General features: G+C 46.9%; 1 protein-coding gene across 2 annotated transcripts; it reads left to right on the top strand.

Annotated features, from left to right (window-relative positions):
- The first annotated feature begins 9790 nt into the window (after nt 1–9790).
- On the top strand, nt 9791–14652 carry atp5mc1 (ATP synthase membrane subunit c locus 1). 2 transcript variants are annotated; one of them, XM_055656863.1, is made up of 5 exons: nt 9791–9829; nt 10586–10635; nt 11648–11725; nt 13340–13530; nt 14359–14652. In XM_055656863.1, exons 2-5 carry the CDS (start codon nt 10594–10596, stop codon nt 14471–14473), a joined length of 426 nt encoding a protein of 141 aa, XP_055512838.1. In that variant the 5' UTR covers nt 9791–9829; nt 10586–10593; the 3' UTR covers nt 14474–14652. The 2 variants fall into 2 exon arrangements, with proteins under 2 accessions (XP_055512838.1, XP_055512839.1); XM_055656864.1 differs by lacking the exon at nt 9791–9829 and adding an exon at nt 9886–9909.
- Nucleotides 14653–16564: the final 1912 nt, after the last annotated feature.

Here is a 16564-nt window from a genome sequence, read left to right as displayed (position 1 = left end):
TTGCTCTTCCCCAGCAGACTTAAAATGTAGAGACCTGTGTCTATTTGTGGAGGAGCTTCTCAAAGAGCTGTGTGTGACTGGTTGTATCATGACCTGATTCAGCAACTCAAATGAACGGACTGAAGATGTGTCCTGACCAAAACATTGCTCGTCCATTCCCTTCTGAGTTGGTGCCTGATCCACTGACGCTGACGTTTTGTGTTTTCCTCAAAACTTCAGCATCTGCAGTTCCTTGTGTCTCCGCCATATTATCTGATTTGATTAAATAACACGCAGCACACAAGCATTTCGATTGATAAGATTGTTAAGGGCTTGGACACACTAGAGGCAGGAAACATGTCCAGAACCAGGGGCCACAGTTTAAGAATAAGGAGTAAGCCATTTAGAACGGAGACGAGGAAACACTTTTATTCACAGAGAGTGGTGAGTCTGTGGAATTCTCTGCCTCAGAGGGCGGTGGAGGCAGGTTCTCTGGATGCTTTCAAGAGAGAGCTAGATAGGGCTGTTACAAATAGCGGAGTCAAGGGATATGGGGAGAAGGCAGGAACAGGGTACTGATTTGAGATGATCAGCCATGATCACATTGAATGGCGGCGCTGGCTCGAAGGGCCAAATGGTCTACTCCTGCACCTATTGCCTATTGTCTATTTCACAAAAAGACACAAAGTGCTGGAATAACTTAATGAGTCAGGCAGCATCTTTGGAGAATCAATCAATCAACAATTATACTTCATTGTCACATGTACCTAAGTACAGCAAAATTATTTGTTTTGCATATAATCTGGTAAAATCATATCTCACCTTGCAGTACACAAGAGTCATATGGATAGGTGACGTTTTGGTAGAGACCCTTCTTCAGACTGACTCATTTTTCACCGATTCTCGATACACTTGACAATAATTAACCTAAACCGAAATAATGAACAGACAAACATACACAGTTAAGTTATAGAAAGAAAGATCTGCAGATGCTGGTTAATACAGAAAAGGACACAAACTGCAGGAGTAAACTCAGCAGGCCAGGCCACATCTCTGGAGAACATGGATAGATGACGTTTCGGGTCGACATATTTCATCAGACCTTTTTACAGGGTAAAGTGTCTGGGTCGGGGTAAGCTGAGACATGCTAAGTGTTCCTCTGGGTCTTGTGATTTTGGGACCTTGCCTGGCTCCTGTTGTAACTGAACAGTCTTTACATTAACAGGTCGCATGTGGCACCGTCTGGCCAGTGACGGAACTGCAAAGGAAGTGGTCTGGCAACGGTGCAGAGGTCAGTCGAAACGATTCCCCCATTCTGCAAAGTCCAGCTCTTTAATCCAGATCCTGCTTTGCGCACTTTGAAGAATTCCTCCATGTAGAGTTTAGTGATACAGCGCAGAAATAGTTGCCTCCCACATTCCAAAGGCGTACAGGTTAGTAGGTTCATTGGCTATTGTAAATTGGCCCTAGTGTGTAGGAAAGTGCCAGTGTGCAGGCCCTTCGGCCCATTGAGTCCATGCCGACCAGTAATCACCCCGTATACTAACACTATCCTACACACTAGGGACAATTTACAATTTACAGAAAGCAATTAACCCACAAATCTGCACATCTTTTGGAATGTGGGAGGAAACTGGAGCTCCTGCAGAAAACCCATGCAGGTTACAGGGAGCACGTTCAAACTCCATACAGAGAGCACATAGAAACATAGAAACATAGAAATTAGGTGCAGGAGTAGGCCATTCGGCCCTTCGAGCCTGCACCGCCATTCAATATGATCATGGCTGATCATCCAACTCCGTATTCCCGTACCTGCCTTCTCTCCATACCCCCTGATCCCCTTAGCCACAAGGGCCACATCTAACTCCCTCTATAGTCAGGATCACACCCGGGTCTCTGGCGCTGTGAGGCAGCAACTCTACCGCTGCACCACTGTGCCACCATAATATGATTGAAGCTGAAAATATTATCAGATTAATTGGGTTTATAAAGAGTTATAAGTGTAGGCTGATCAATTTTACCATCTGCTGCACTGATTATTACTCAGAAAAAATGCAAGTCAGTTGTTATTTTCCACAGCCTCAAAACTATGAAGCTTAATCCATACCTCCTCCCTACACAAGCCTTTATGGCCAAGTTAAGGCTCTAGGTTTTTAACTACTTTGAAACTTGAAGGATGATTGTGCCTATGTCGAGTAAGATTTTTACTGAACGGTAAGCAAAAAGAAAGGAATTTCATTGTACCTGGGTACATGCAACAATACAGTGTAATTGAACACAAACCCCCTCCCAACAAGAAAGGGTTACTTGAAGTAACAACAAAGCAAACAGAGATAAAATGTAGTCGGAGAAACTTTGTAACCTTTTCTTTCCCTCTCTTTCCATCCCCTCCCGTTTCCCAGTTCACCGACCAATCTTACTGTCTCCGACTACATTTTATCTCAGTTTGCTTCGTTGTTCCCTTCTCCCAACTCACAATGATCTATTCTACATTTTCCTTGATCTCCATTCCCTTTGTCCTGTTTTCACACCTTACATTTCCTTAGCTATACACTTCCTTATCTATGTACCTCCCATTCCCCTGACATCAGTCTGAAGAAGGGTCTCAACACGAAACGTCACCCATTCCTTCTCTCCAGAGATGTTGCCTGTCCCGTTGAGTTACTCCAGCATTTTGTGTCTATCCTCTGGCAAATCGTTCCATATATCCACCAATCTGAGTGAAAATGTTGCCCCCTCAGGTTCCTATTTAAATCTCCCCACTTTAAAACAATGTCCTCTTGTTCTTGATTGCCCCACCCTGGGTAAAAGACTCTGTGCTTTCATCCTATCTATTCTCCTCATGATTTTTTATACGTCTGGAAGATCACTGCTCAGGCTCTTGTGCTCCAAGGATGGGCCAAATGGCCTAACTCTGCTCCTATGATGGATGCTTATATAGAAACATAGAAACATAGAAAATAGGTGCAGGAGTAGGCCATTCAGCCCTTCGAGCCTGCACCGCCATTCAATATGATCATGGCTGATCATCCAACTCAGTATCTCGCACCTGCCTTCTCTCCATACCCCCTGATCCCTTTAGCCACAAAGGCCACATCTAACTCTCTCTTAAATATAGCCAATGGACTGGCCTCAACTACCTTCTGTGGCAGAGAGTTCCTGAGATTCACCACTCTGTGTGAAAAATGTTTTTCTCATTGCGGTCCTAAAGGATTTCCCCTCTATCCTTAAGCTGTGACCCCTTGTCCTGGACTTCCCCAACATCGGGAACAATCTTCTTGCATCTAGCCTGTCCAACCCCTTAAGAATTTTGTAAGTTTCTATAAGATCCCCCCTCAATCTCCTAAATTCTAGCGAGTACAAGCCGAGTCTATCCAGTCTTTCTTCATATGAAAATCCTGACATCCCAGGAATTAGTCTGGTGAACCTTCTCTGCACTCCCTCTATGGCAATAATGTCCTTCCTCAGATTTGGAGACCAAAACTGTACGCAATACTCCAGGTGTGGTCTCACCAAGACCCTGTACAACTGCAGTAGAACCTCCCTGCTCCTATACTCAAATCCTTTTGCTATGAATATACCATTCGCTTTCTTCACTGCCTGCTGCATCTGCATACCTACTTTCAATGACTGGTGTACCATGACACCCAGGTCTTGTTGCATCTCCCCTTTTCCTAATCGGCCACCATTTATATAATAGTCTGCATTCCTGTTTTTGCCACCAAAGTGGATAAACTCACATTTATCCACATTATACTACATCTGCCATGCATTTGCCCACTCACCCAGCCTATCCAAGTCACCTTGCAGCCTCCTAGCATCCTCCTCACAGCTAACACTGTCCCCCAGCTTAGTGTCATCCGCAAACTTGGAGATATTGCATTCAATTCCCTCATCTAAATCATTAATATATATATTGTATGGAATAAAGTGCCAGCCTGCCCAACCTCTCCCAACCTATAAGGGATGCAGGGAATTGCAGATGCTGGTTGGCAAAAAATGACTCAAATGGCTGGAATAACTCAGAGGGTCAAGCAGCATCTCTGGAGAGCATGGGTAGGTGACATTTCTGGTCGGGACCCTTCTTCAATCTCAAGCTTTAGCTTAAATTGATTGTGAAAGTTTAGAACTGATCTAACTTCAAAATTATCCTGGGTTCAATCATGAAGTTCAATTTATATAAATAAAAAAGCAAAAGAGAAATCACAGAGGAATAATTACACAGCAATAATCTTGTAGGATGATTTAATTCCTGTAAATGCAGGATTTACCCATCATCTAAATTGCGAAAGACCTCAGCCTTTTAAATTGTTTGTTATTTATATCCTGTGATGTTTATGAGATGCTTTTAATTCTTCCTGTGACCCTTAATCTTTGGGACAGTGGAAGATATGTCAGTGCTAAACATTTATCATGGTTATTTGATCCTGTCCACCATGAAATATTAACAGGCATTTCTCCCTTCCTTCCTGAAGATATTTCCTGCTGCTGCTGCTCAGCACGCTAGTTTGGACGGCACAATGGCGCAGCTTGTATAGCTGCTCTCTCACAGCGCCAGAGACTCAGGCTTGATCCTGACCTTGGGTGCTGTGTTTGTGGAGTTTGTATGTTTTAGTTTAGTTTAGTTTATTATTATTGTCATGTGCATCAATGTACTGTGAAAAGCTTGTCGTTTACGTGCTATCCATTCAGCTAAAAAATGATATGTTTTCCCCGTAACCTCGTGTTTCCACTGGGTGTTCCAGTTTCCTCCCGCATCCCAAAGACATGTGAGTTTGTAGGTCAATTGGCCTCTGTAAATTGTCCCTGGTATATAGGGAATGGATGTAAAAGAGGGATAATAGAGAACTAGTGTAAATGGATGATCAATGGTTGGCGTGGACCCAGTCCATTGTGGTGTCCTAGATTCATAGAGTGTACAGCATGCCAACTGGCTCATCACCCTAACTTGTCTATGCTGACCAAGTTTGCATTCTGGGCACCTCCCATTTACCAGGCATTGTTCCGCCCCCACCTCTCTTTCCCAGCTTTCACCCCCTTTATCATAATCAGCCTGTAGAAGGTTTCCGTCCAAGGGTGATCACCTATTTACATTAGTTGTATGTTATCCCACTTTCTCATCCAATCCCCACACATTTGGTGCAATTTACAGAGGCCTATTAACCCACAAACCCGCACGTCTATGGGATGCGGGAGGAAACCGAAGCACCCTGAGGTAAACTACCCAGTCACAGGGGGAACGTGCAAATTCTGCACAGACAGCACCCGAGGTCATGATCGAACCTGGGTCTCTGGCGCCATGAGGCAGCAACTCTACCGCTGCGCCACTATGCTATTCCAATAGGCTACAGAAAAAATAAATGGGGGAATAGGACTGACGGGATTGCTTTAGAAGCATAGACATGCCTGTCTGAATGGCTCTCTTCATTGCCATAAGAAGGTAATGTGGATATATAAATATATATCACAGTCTATGCATCAAACAAACTGTGCATCTGAGAATTCACACAAAATGCTGGAGTAACTTGACAGGCCAGGCAGCATCTCTCGACAGCCGCAGGGAAGAAGCTGTTCCTAGACCTGCTGCTCCGGCAACGGAGCGCCTCCCGGATGGTAGGAGGGTAAACAGTCCACGGTTGGGGTGAGAGCAGTCCTTGGCGATGTTGAGCGCCCTTCGCAGACAACGCTTGCTTTGGACAGACTCAATGGAGGGGTGCGAGGAACCAGTGATGCGTTGGGCAATTTTCACCACCCTCTGCAGTGCTTTCCAGTCGGAGACAGAGCAGTTGCCATCCCATACTGTGATACAGTTGGTAAGGATGCTCTCGATGGTGCAACGGTAGAAGTTCACCAGAATCTGAGGAGACAGATGGACCTTCTTCAGTCTTCTCAGGAAGAAGAGACGCTGGTGAGCCTTCTTGACCAGAGTTGAGGTATTGTGGGTCCAAGAGAGGTAATCGGAGATGTTGACCCCCAGGAACCTGAAGCTGGAAACACGTTCCACCTCCGTCCCGTTGATGTGGATGGGGGTGTGCGTGCGGCCCCTAGACTTCCTGAAGTCTACAATGAGCTCCTTGGTCTTCTTGGAGTTAAGGGCCAGGTTGTTGTCAGCGCACCATGCTGCTAGGAGCTGGACCTCCTCCCTATAGGCCGACTCATCATTGTTGCTGATGAGGCCAATCACCGTTGTATCATCTGCATACTTGATGATGGTGTTAGTACCATGTACAGGTGTGCAGTCGTAGGTGAAGAGGGAGTAGAGGAGGGGGCTCAGCACACAGCCCTGTGGAACGCTGGTGTTCAGGGTGAGGGTTGAAGAGGTGTGCTTGTCTAACCTAACAGACTGGGGTCTGTTGGTTAGAAAGTCCAGTATCCAGTTGCAGAGGGAGGGGTCGATGCCCAGGTTACCGAGTTTGGTGATCAGTTTAGAGGGTATAATGGTGTTGAATGCTGAGCTGTAATCGATGAACAACATTCTTACGTAAGTGTCTCTGTTGTCGAGGTGGGAGAGGGCGGAGTGAAGTGCCATTGAGATGGCATCCTCCGTACTCCTGTTCTTGCGGTAGGCAAACTGATAGGGATCCAATGTGGGGGGTAGGCAGCCTTTGAGGTGTGCCAGGACCAGCCTCTCGAAGCACTTCGTGATGATGGGAGTAAGTGCAACTGGGCGGAAGTCGTTGAGGCTTGCCGCAGTGGAGTGTTTTGGCACCGGCACGATGGAGGTGGTTTTAAGGCACGTGGGGACAACTGCTTGGGCAAGTGACAGGTTGAAGATGTCAGTCCAGACGTCTGTCAGCTGCGCAGCGCAGGCCCTGAGGACGCGCCCGGGGATGCCGTCAGGGCCAGCAGCCTTACGTGCATTAGTCCTACTCAGTGCCACGTACACGTCGTAGGGGGTGAGTGTGAGGGGTTGGCGATCAGCAGGGAGCACAGCCTTGATGGCTGTCTCTAGATTGTCCCTGTCGAAGCGGCCATAGAAGTGGTTAAGCTCCTCAAGGAAGGAGGCGTCGCTGGATGTGGGGGTGGTGTTGGTGGGTCTATAGTCCGTGATGGCCTGGATGCCTTGCCACATGCGTCGGGGGTCGGAGTTGTTGTTGAAGTGCTCCTCAATCCTGAACTTATGGCAGTGCTTGACCTTCTTGATGCCCCTCTTCAGGTTAGCCCTGGATGAATTGTAGGCTCGAGCATCGCCTGACCTGAAAGCGGTGTCCCGTGCTTTCAGCAGTAGCCTGACCTCGCTGTTCATCCATGGCTTCTGATTCGGGAATATGGTCACCCGTTTGAGGGAGGTGACACTATTGATGGTGGAGTTTATAAAGTCCAGAACAGAGGATGTGTAGGAATCAATGTCCGTGTGGGAGTCAAGGGTGGCCTGGGCTGCAAACGCCTTCCAGTCAGTGTTTCCAAAACACTGCTGAAGTGTGGAGTCCGCCTCCTCTGACCAGACTTTAACTGTCCTCACAGTGGGTTTAACCCGTCTGATGAGTGGGGAGTACTTAGGGAGCAGGAACAATGAGAGGTGATCAGACTGACCAAGGTGGGGGAGGGGGACGGCTTTGTAAGCTTTCCCCTCCCCCAGGTACAGCAGGCAGTGGAATAGCTACTTCCCCACAGCCATCAGGCTATTAAACCTGGCTCAGACAAAACTGATTATTAATAACCACTTTCTGTTATTTGCACTTTACCAGTTTATTTATTCATGTGTGTATATATTTATATCATGGTATATGGACAGATTTATCTGTTTTGTAGTAAATGCCTACTATTTTCTGTGTGCTTAAGCAAAGCAAGAATTTCATTGTCCTATACAGGGACACATGACAATAAACTCACTTGAACTTGAACTTGTGAGGCTCCAGGTTCGGGAAGTGGATAGTGATGATGATTGATACAATTTTGTACCACACAAACCTTTGTTGCTCCTTTAAAATATCTTAGAATTTAAGCCCACATCCTATATATTGCCACAAACGGCCAAGTCATTGGATATTTTTAAAGCAGAGATTGACAGATGCTTGATTGGTAAGGACGTCAAGGGTTATGGGGAGAAGGCAGGAGAATGGGGTTGAGAAACAAAGATAGATCAGCCATGATTGAATGGCAGAGTAGACTCGAAGGGTCTACCTCTGCTCCTATGACATGAACATGGACAATAGACAATAGGTGCAGGAGTAGACCATTCTGCCCTTCGAGCCAGCACCGCCATTCAATGTGATCATGGCTGATCATCCCAAATCAGTACCCCGTTCCTGTCTTCTCCCCATATCCCCTGACTCTGCTATTTTTAAGAGCCCTATCTAGCTGTCTCTTGAAAGCATCCAGAGAACCTGCCTCCACTGCCCTCTGAGACAGAGAATTCCACAGACTCACCACTCTCTGTGAGAAAAAGTGTTTCCTCGTCTCCGTTCTAAATGGCTTACTCCTTATTCTTAAACTGTGGCCACTGGTTCTGGACTCCCCCAACATCGGGAACATGTTTCCTGCCTCTAGCGTGTCCAAACCATTAACAATCTTATATATTTCAATGAGATCCCCTCACATCCTTCTAAACTCCGGAGTGTACAAGCCCAGCTGTTCCATTCTCTCAGCATATGACAGTCCCGCCATCCCGGGAATTAACCATGTAAACCTACGCTGCACTCCCTCAATACCAAGAATGTCCTTCCTCAAATTAGGGGACCAAAACTGCACACAATACTCCAGGTGTGGTCTCACTAGGGCTCTGTACAACTGCAGAACGACCTCTTTGCTCCTATATTCAATTCCTCTTGTTATAAAGGCCAACATGCCATTCGCTTTCCTCACTGCCTGCTGTACCTGCATGTTTACTTTCATAGACTGATGTACAAGGTCCCGTTGTACTTCCCCTTTTCCCAACTTGACGTCATTTAGATAGTAATCTGCCTTCCTTTTTTTGCTACCAAAGTGGAAAACCTCACATTTATCCGCATTAAACTTCATCTGCCATGCATCAGCCCACTCCCCCAACCTATCCACGTCACCTTGCATTCTCACAGCATCCTCCTCACAGTTCACACTGCCACCCAGCTTTGTGTCATCTGCAAAGTTGCTAATGTTACTTTGAATCCTTTCATCCAAATCATTGATGTATATTGTAAATACAGTGGCTTGCAAAAGTTTTCATACCCCTTGAACTTTTCCACATTTTGTCACGTTACAACCACAAACGTAAATGTATTTTATTGGGGTTTGGTGTGATAGACCAACACAAAGTGGTGCATAATTGTGAAGTGGAAGGAAAATGATACAAATAAAAAAATGAAAAATGTGGGGTTTGGAGGGATATGGACCAGGCGCAGGCAAGTGGGACTGATGCAGATGGGACATTGTTGGCCGGTGTGGGCATATTGGGCCGAAGGGCCTGTTTCCGCACTGTATTAATCTATGAGGTGATTGTTAATTCGATTCATGGTGTGAAGATGTGGTGACAATTACTTATTCCCCTCAATGAACGTGTCCCTGATGCAAAGTCACCTTGAGGTTGAGAATGCAGCGGACGGCGGTTTGGCGCGCAGGGACGGGGCGCTGGCTGCTGCCCCGCGGTCCTCCCGCCGCCAGGGAGCGCTGCCCCGCGGTCCTCCCGCCGCCAGTGAGCGCTGCCGCGCGGTCCTCCCGCCGCCAGGGAGCGCTGCCCCTCGGTCCTCCCGCCGCCAGGTAGCGCTGCCTCCACTTCCACCGCCGCCGCCGACTGCCCGGCCATTGGCCGCCCGCGCCGCCGCTCAGCGCAGCCGGCCAATCATCGGCGAGCGGACGTGCGTGGGTGGGGCGGGATATCCGGCGCGGGCAGCCAATCGGCACAGAGGAGCTTCGAGGTGACTTAAAGGAGAAGGTGAGTGAGCGGCGGCGCCATTGGGGGAGCGGGGCTGAGAGACGGACGGACAGACGCGCGTCGCTACACCACCGCCGCCGGTAACATCCCTCGCCCCCGCTCCCGGGCCTCCGTCCCCCCGTCACCCCGCGGTGCGGTGGGAATCGCCCCGGGCTTCGGAGGGTTGGGCCTGTGGGCCTCACCATAGGCCTCGGGCCTCGCCTGCTTTGGCGGCCGGGACCTGCGGCTCGTGGGCGGACGGGCGCGGCGTGGAGGGAGGGTTCGGCGATCCCGGTGGTCGGGGCCCAGCGCCTCAGGCCGATTTCACCGCGCCCCGAGGCTTCCACTGCGGCCATTGACCTCGGGCGGTCAGCGCCACCTCCTGGGCCCCCGGTCACCCCTTCCCCGTGCGGCCGAGCGGAGGATCCTCCGGCCCCGACCTCGGGCTGACCTCCAGCCGGCGGCGAGGGTCCCCTGGACCGACCCCGGGGCTCGGTGTTGGCCGCAGCCCTGCGTGTCCCCATTCACTCGGCATCCCCCACCCACCTCACCCCCTTAATCGCATTATTCCTTTATCTCCGCGCATTAAAGTGCCGGTTATAGTACAGGCCATTAGGGGCGAGTCAGATAGACATTGTGTGTTTAATAAGGAACTGCAGATGCTGGAAAATCGAAGGTAGACAAAAGTGTTGGAGAAACTCAGCGGGTGCAGCAGCATCTTCTCCAGCACGTTTGTCTATCTTAGACATTGTGTGTAACCTTTCTTCTTTCCTGTAGGTTTAACCATGATGTACGCTTGTGCTAAGTTTGTCTCCTGTCCTGCTGTGGTAAGTGTTTGATGAAAACTCTGTGTGGTTCCCTGCTCTTTACTATGACATTTTGTTTCATTTTGTACGATGGAATTAATCTCCTTGATTTGCTATACATTCCTCTGGCATAATTGTGGGTCACCTTGTCATTGTCTTTATGCTCGGTGTAAAGATGACTTGACTTGAAAGATGAAGTGTACCTTAATTAGCTTCTCTCTGGAACAAGAAATGTTATCTGCAATCTCCAATATCAGCAATTTCTCCATATTGTGCCCTACCTTGCTAGTGTCTCGTATCTGACCTTGTGCTGCTCAGAAAATGGCAAACCTTGATGGTCAGTTTCTGGTAGATTTCTAATGAAATGTACTGATGCTTGGAAAGGATGTGTGATGTTCAAGTGTAATGGTATATGTTGAAGAAATGTGGGTTCAGGCTTTTAGTGTCACCTGTACTGAGGCAGTGAAAAGCTTTGTCTTGCAGGCTATCTAAACAGTTCAGGCACATCATACATGGACTCCCATCAATTCAAATTTGAGTACAATAAAATAAGCAAAGGGGTGGTACTTTGTAGAAAAGATAATTGGAAGAGTTGAGTGATGGTAGTAGATCCAACTCTGGGAAGAGCATGCAAAGAGTTGCCTTGATCTGGCACCATTTTGCAGAAGAGAGGTGGTTTAACTGTGGGTTGCAGAAAAGAGGTGGTTTAACTGTGGGTCATGATCTTTATAGGATGCCTTGAGCCGTTGACCATAAGACGGGTGAATTTGCTTTGCTATTAGGTCAGGGCTGGTCCTTTTTTTATCAACCCCATTCTCTTACCTTGGAGAGTTGGAGAGGGTTGTGGGTGGTTGGGTAGAGAGGTAACATGCATGCTCAAAGTGGAGATGGTTGGGTGAGGTGTCTGAATCATTAGCCATTGGGCAGAATTGTCTTTGGGACAATGGGGAGTGGGCATGGCGCATGGCGATTGGGTTTGAAGTAGGACGAGGATTTTTTATTTTATTATTGAAGCACCTTTTTTTGTTTGCAGGTTCGCAGCACTTCAAGGACATTCCTCAGGCCTATGTCGGCCTCTGTCCTAAGCAGACCAGAGCTCCGAAATGAACAGGTGCAAATTTCTTTGAAACCTCGTGGAGTTTAGGAAATGGGGTTGTTGAATGACACGATTGTCAGACTGCTCTTGGCCACTTGTCATGGTGGCAGTGACACTCGCCAAGTGCAATGCAAGTCAAAAGCACGACGGACATTTCCCTTCCCCAAAATGGATTGCTGCTACAAATAAAATGATTAAAAGATTGGGTACAGGAAAAGCAATTTGCCACTTTACGCATCTCCTTTGTGCCTGTAGCAGATTGATCTGTTCAATTAATTGCTGCTGTTAAAACGGCAGTAGTAATGCCTATTTGTATAGAACGTGGCATAAAACAGCCAATGGTATTTCTCAGGGATAGATTGGCGATTTTTCTGCTTTTACCCTCCCCATTGGAGCCCAGGGCCAGTACCATTGGTTGCCTTTGCTAAATTAAATACAAACGACCTTCGGTGCTGGGTTCCAATCTATCCAGTGGTGCCTGCAGCAGAGTTCTTCACCAGGCCATTAAGGTGGGCGGTTGACTGGGTCAACAGAGTTGCTGCTTCTGTGTAGTGAAGCGCAAATTCCGTGGAGTGAAAATCTGGAGTTCCTTCCAGTGGATTTTGGCTGGGACCAAGAATTGGTAGATGTTTGGGTGAGAATATGGGAGGGAGATGCTCAGTTTGAATAGTAAAGCATACACATCAATGGAGAAGGTGTCCATTCCTTCCCCCCCCCCCCCCCCCCCCCCCCCCCCAATTCATTTAGCTCTATCTGAATGCATTAGGATAAAGTTTCACGCTTTGCCCTTGAGCAGCCTCGTGGCAGCAGAAGCTTCTGTTCACCTGTACAACATCCTGATTGAGCTTCATATGCTTATCCTGTCTTGACTGCGTGCCCCCTGGCTCGCAGATTCAGGTTGTACTCAGATTTAACATTGAGCGGCCTGCCAAGCTGTTTGTGGCAGGTGCTTCTGGATCTCCTTTTCATTGTAGCTTCTGCCTGCTGTATGTGTGTCCTGCTGTCATAGAGTAACACAGCAAAGAAACGTGTCTTTCGACTCAACCTTTCTGTGGTGATGTAAGCTGATACCATTTATCTGTCTGTCCATATCCCCCTAAACAGTTCCTATTTTTCTGTCAAAGTCCTATTATTTTTAATCAAATTGCCCCATATAAAAGCCAGAGTGCTGAACCTCACTCTGCCATTGCGGTTTGTTACTCTGCTTTCCTTCTGAAGCAATTCTCCAGTGTGGTGAAGCGGTAGCACCCACATCTTCCCATTGATGTTCTGGCCCTTTGGTTGTTGTCTAACATCCCATTGATGTTTGTACCTGCCCGTGTCATTTTAATGGTCCCTGTACATAAACCAAAACCTCATGTCCACTGTTCCTAACAGAGTACTATGACAAGTGATCACGCACTTACACTTTAAATTTATACTTTGCCTTAAATGTAGTTTTGTTTGGAGCGTATGTTATGTTATGCTTGTGTGCCTGAGATCTCACTTCCCCATTATCTCCCATTTTGACCAGGGAAGCCCCTAGGCCACACGGCTATGATTTGTATCAAATAGTAGAATTTGGCAAATTGCAAGGAATGGTTTGTGTTTTTAGGCGGTGCATTTTAACCCTGTCTGCCTCCTCTATAGGCACAGCTCCTCCCTGGACCAGGGAGCGCACTGATGCAGATGGTAAGGCGGGACCTCCAGACCAGTGTCACCTCCCGGGACATCGACACTGCTGCTAAGTTTATCGGTGCTGGAGCTGCCACCGTGGGGGTGGCTGGCTCCGGTGCTGGTATTGGAACTGTGTTTGGCAGCTTGATCATCGGCTATGCCAGGTGAGCCTCCTTGAGCCAAGTTGTGGAGTGTTAGTTTAGCTATCACGTGTTGAACCAAGGAACTGTGGACTCATGGAACTTCAGATGCTGATTTACACAAAACAAAAGACAGTGCTGGAGTAACTCCGCGGGTCAAGCAGCGTCTCTGGAGAACAAAGATAGGTGATATTTTGGGTCGGGTGTCTTTTAACTCAGCCGGAAACACTACCAATCATGTTCTGTAAAACTTTGAATCTGTCCCACGTTGCTTCGATCTAAAGGAGGATTAATACTCTAGGGAGAAGGAACCGGCTTGAATTTCACCATTATCCAGGTCTGTTTATGTGTGCTGCGGCCTATGGTAAAATCATCCATTAGAACTTTTTTTTTTTTTTTGATTCCACCGGTTGTGCAGAGCAGAATGCTGGGTTGCTTTTTTGCACTGCAAGTTCCATTGTAGTTTAGGTCAACATGATAAGAAGGTTACAGGACAATGGGTAGTAAGCAGGGTTGCTGTGTGTGGGAGAAGGCGCCATATATGGGGTGCTAAGATTAATGGGAGCTCAACCGTGGGTGGCAATGAAATTTGCTGAGCAGGTAGCCAAGGGAACGAACAAAATCAACAATTTGGGCAGTGTCTCCAAAATGTAATCGTGGAGACGAGGAGCTACAGATGTTGGAATCTTGAAGAAGCGGTTCAGGCTACATTAGGGGAGCAAATGGACAGACTATGTTTTGGGTCGGGACCCTTCTTCAGACTTGGATAACCAGTTAAAGTTTTATGCCAATGACACTTCATCAGTGAATATGGATTTACTTTACTCAATCATTGTTTTGTCTCTTCAACAGGAACCCTTCTCTGAAACAGCAGCTTTTCTCCTACGCCATCCTGGGATTTGCCCTGTCTGAAGCCATGGGGCTCTTCTGTCTGATGGTTGCCTTCCTCATCCTGTTTGCCATGTAAATTCCTGCAGAGATCTGGAAGACATGTTGGGGAAGAGTAAATTATTGCAAAGACAGGTGGCCTCTGTCGTCCCCGAGTATTCAAACCGATTATTTTGTCCAGTCCAATTGTGTAAGAACTCTTTGATTTAGTCCAACAGGATCGATGTCTGAATAAAATGGTTAAACCAACTCCTAAAATGTGTGTCAGTAATGAATCATTGTCCTGTCCAGAAACAGTGCATGACTGAGGAGTGTGGTAATCATATGGAGCCAGAAATTTGATAACGCTCGGTGATGAGGCTGCTCGCTAACTGACTTTATTCTTCACATTTTGATGATTCCATGAACGTGTCTGTAACAGATGTACTTCAAACATGGCAGTACCTTTACAGGCCCCATCGTGGCTTGCTTATAATAGACGGTCGGTGCTGAAGTAGGCCTTCGGCCCTTCGATCATCCACATTCAGAACCCTGTTCCTGTCTTCTCCCCATATCCCATGACTCCGCTATCTTTAAGAGCTCTATTTAACTCTCAAAAGCATCCAGGGAATTGGCCTCCACTGCCTTCTGAGGCAGAGAATTCCTCAGATTCACAACTCTCCAGGTGAAAGCGTTTTTCCTCATCTCCTTTCTAAATGGCCTACCCCTTATTCTTGGAGCATTCCCACATATGTAGCTGCACCAAAGATCGACACACAATAATGGAGTAACTCAGCAAGAGGTTAACATCAAGGTCAGGTAATCTATGTAAACGGGACGATGTCAAAGTCCTTACACAAGGAAACATCTCCAAGAAATATGAACAAAAAGTATAGTTAGTAAAAGAGCATATGACAATAATATGGGAGGTTATGGATGAGTGGTTTGCATAAACATTTCTAGGAGTTAAACTGGGTGGAGATTTTAAAGGTGATTGGAAATCCAATTCACACGAGTTCAACTTTCTGGACAATGGTGTCTAATAAAGCTTGGCGTTAGTGAACACACTGGACAGCTCGATTATAATCATGTTTAAGAAGGAACTGCAGATGCTGGAAAATTGAAGGTAGACAAAAGTGCTGGAGAAACTCAGCGGGTGGAGCGAAGGAAATAGGCAGGGTTTCGCCCGAATTTCCTTTGCTCCATAGAGGCTGCTCTACCCGCTGAGTTTCACCAGCACTTTTGTCTACCTTCGATTATAATCATGTATAGTCTTTCTGCTGACTGGTTAGCATGCAGCAAAAGCTGTTCATTATAACCACAGTACACATGACAATTAACTGAACTGAAACAAGACTGGGTGGGATGTAATGAGACGGCTAAAGAAAAATCGGATGAGGATGGATCAGTTCGGGGTGAGATGGATTTATAAAGGATAGAAGGAAATGGAGTGGAATTGCAATGCCTATTGGGCATCAGAGCAGCAGTAATTTTTTTTTTAAAGGGGGCAAGACAGAAATAGGATCCATGCAGATAAAGATTAAGGATTAGTCCTGCAAGACCTATACAACGGATGGTAGGCCTCTGGGGAGTGTTGTGGAGCAGAGGGTTCTCGGAGTGCAGGTGCATGCTTCCTCGAAGGTTGAGTCGCAGATCGATTAAGTGGTCAAAAAGGCTTTTGGCACATTGTCCTTCATCAGTCAGAATATTGAGTAACGTCACCGATTCCTTCTCTCCAGAGCTGCTGCCTGTCCCGCTGAGTTACTCCAGCTTTTTGTGTCTATCTTTACCTTGTTCTCTTGTGTAGTCGAGGTATAGGGCGTAGATATATTTTACGATTAGATTAAACAAATGAGTTATAGAGATAGGACCAACTATATTTACGCAATGTGCTTGGCAGTAAGAGCTGGTTGGGTCAAACGACATTTGGTGTTGCACATCGTATGTAACGTGGATAATTCCCCACTTCCTGCTCTTCCCATAAGGACGTGACTCAACAGCGCAGTGTGTGATATATAGAGGCACCCATTTACATTCAGCAGTGATTTTTAAAACAAAAAAAAATGCATGTACTAGAAATTTGCAATAAAAGCAAAAAATCTGGGAATGTTCGTAAATATGTACACAGATTAGCTTAGTCGGTCAGGCTGCGTCTGCTTGGGTTTTTCCAGCATTTTATCTTTTGCACTAT

Source organism: Leucoraja erinacea, chromosome 27 (genome assembly GCF_028641065.1).
Source record: "Leucoraja erinacea ecotype New England chromosome 27, Leri_hhj_1, whole genome shotgun sequence".
NCBI lineage: Eukaryota > Metazoa > Chordata > Chondrichthyes > Rajiformes > Rajidae > Leucoraja > Leucoraja erinaceus.
Note: the sequence above shows the minus strand (reverse complement) of the source record. Positions and strands in the feature narration are given on the sequence as shown.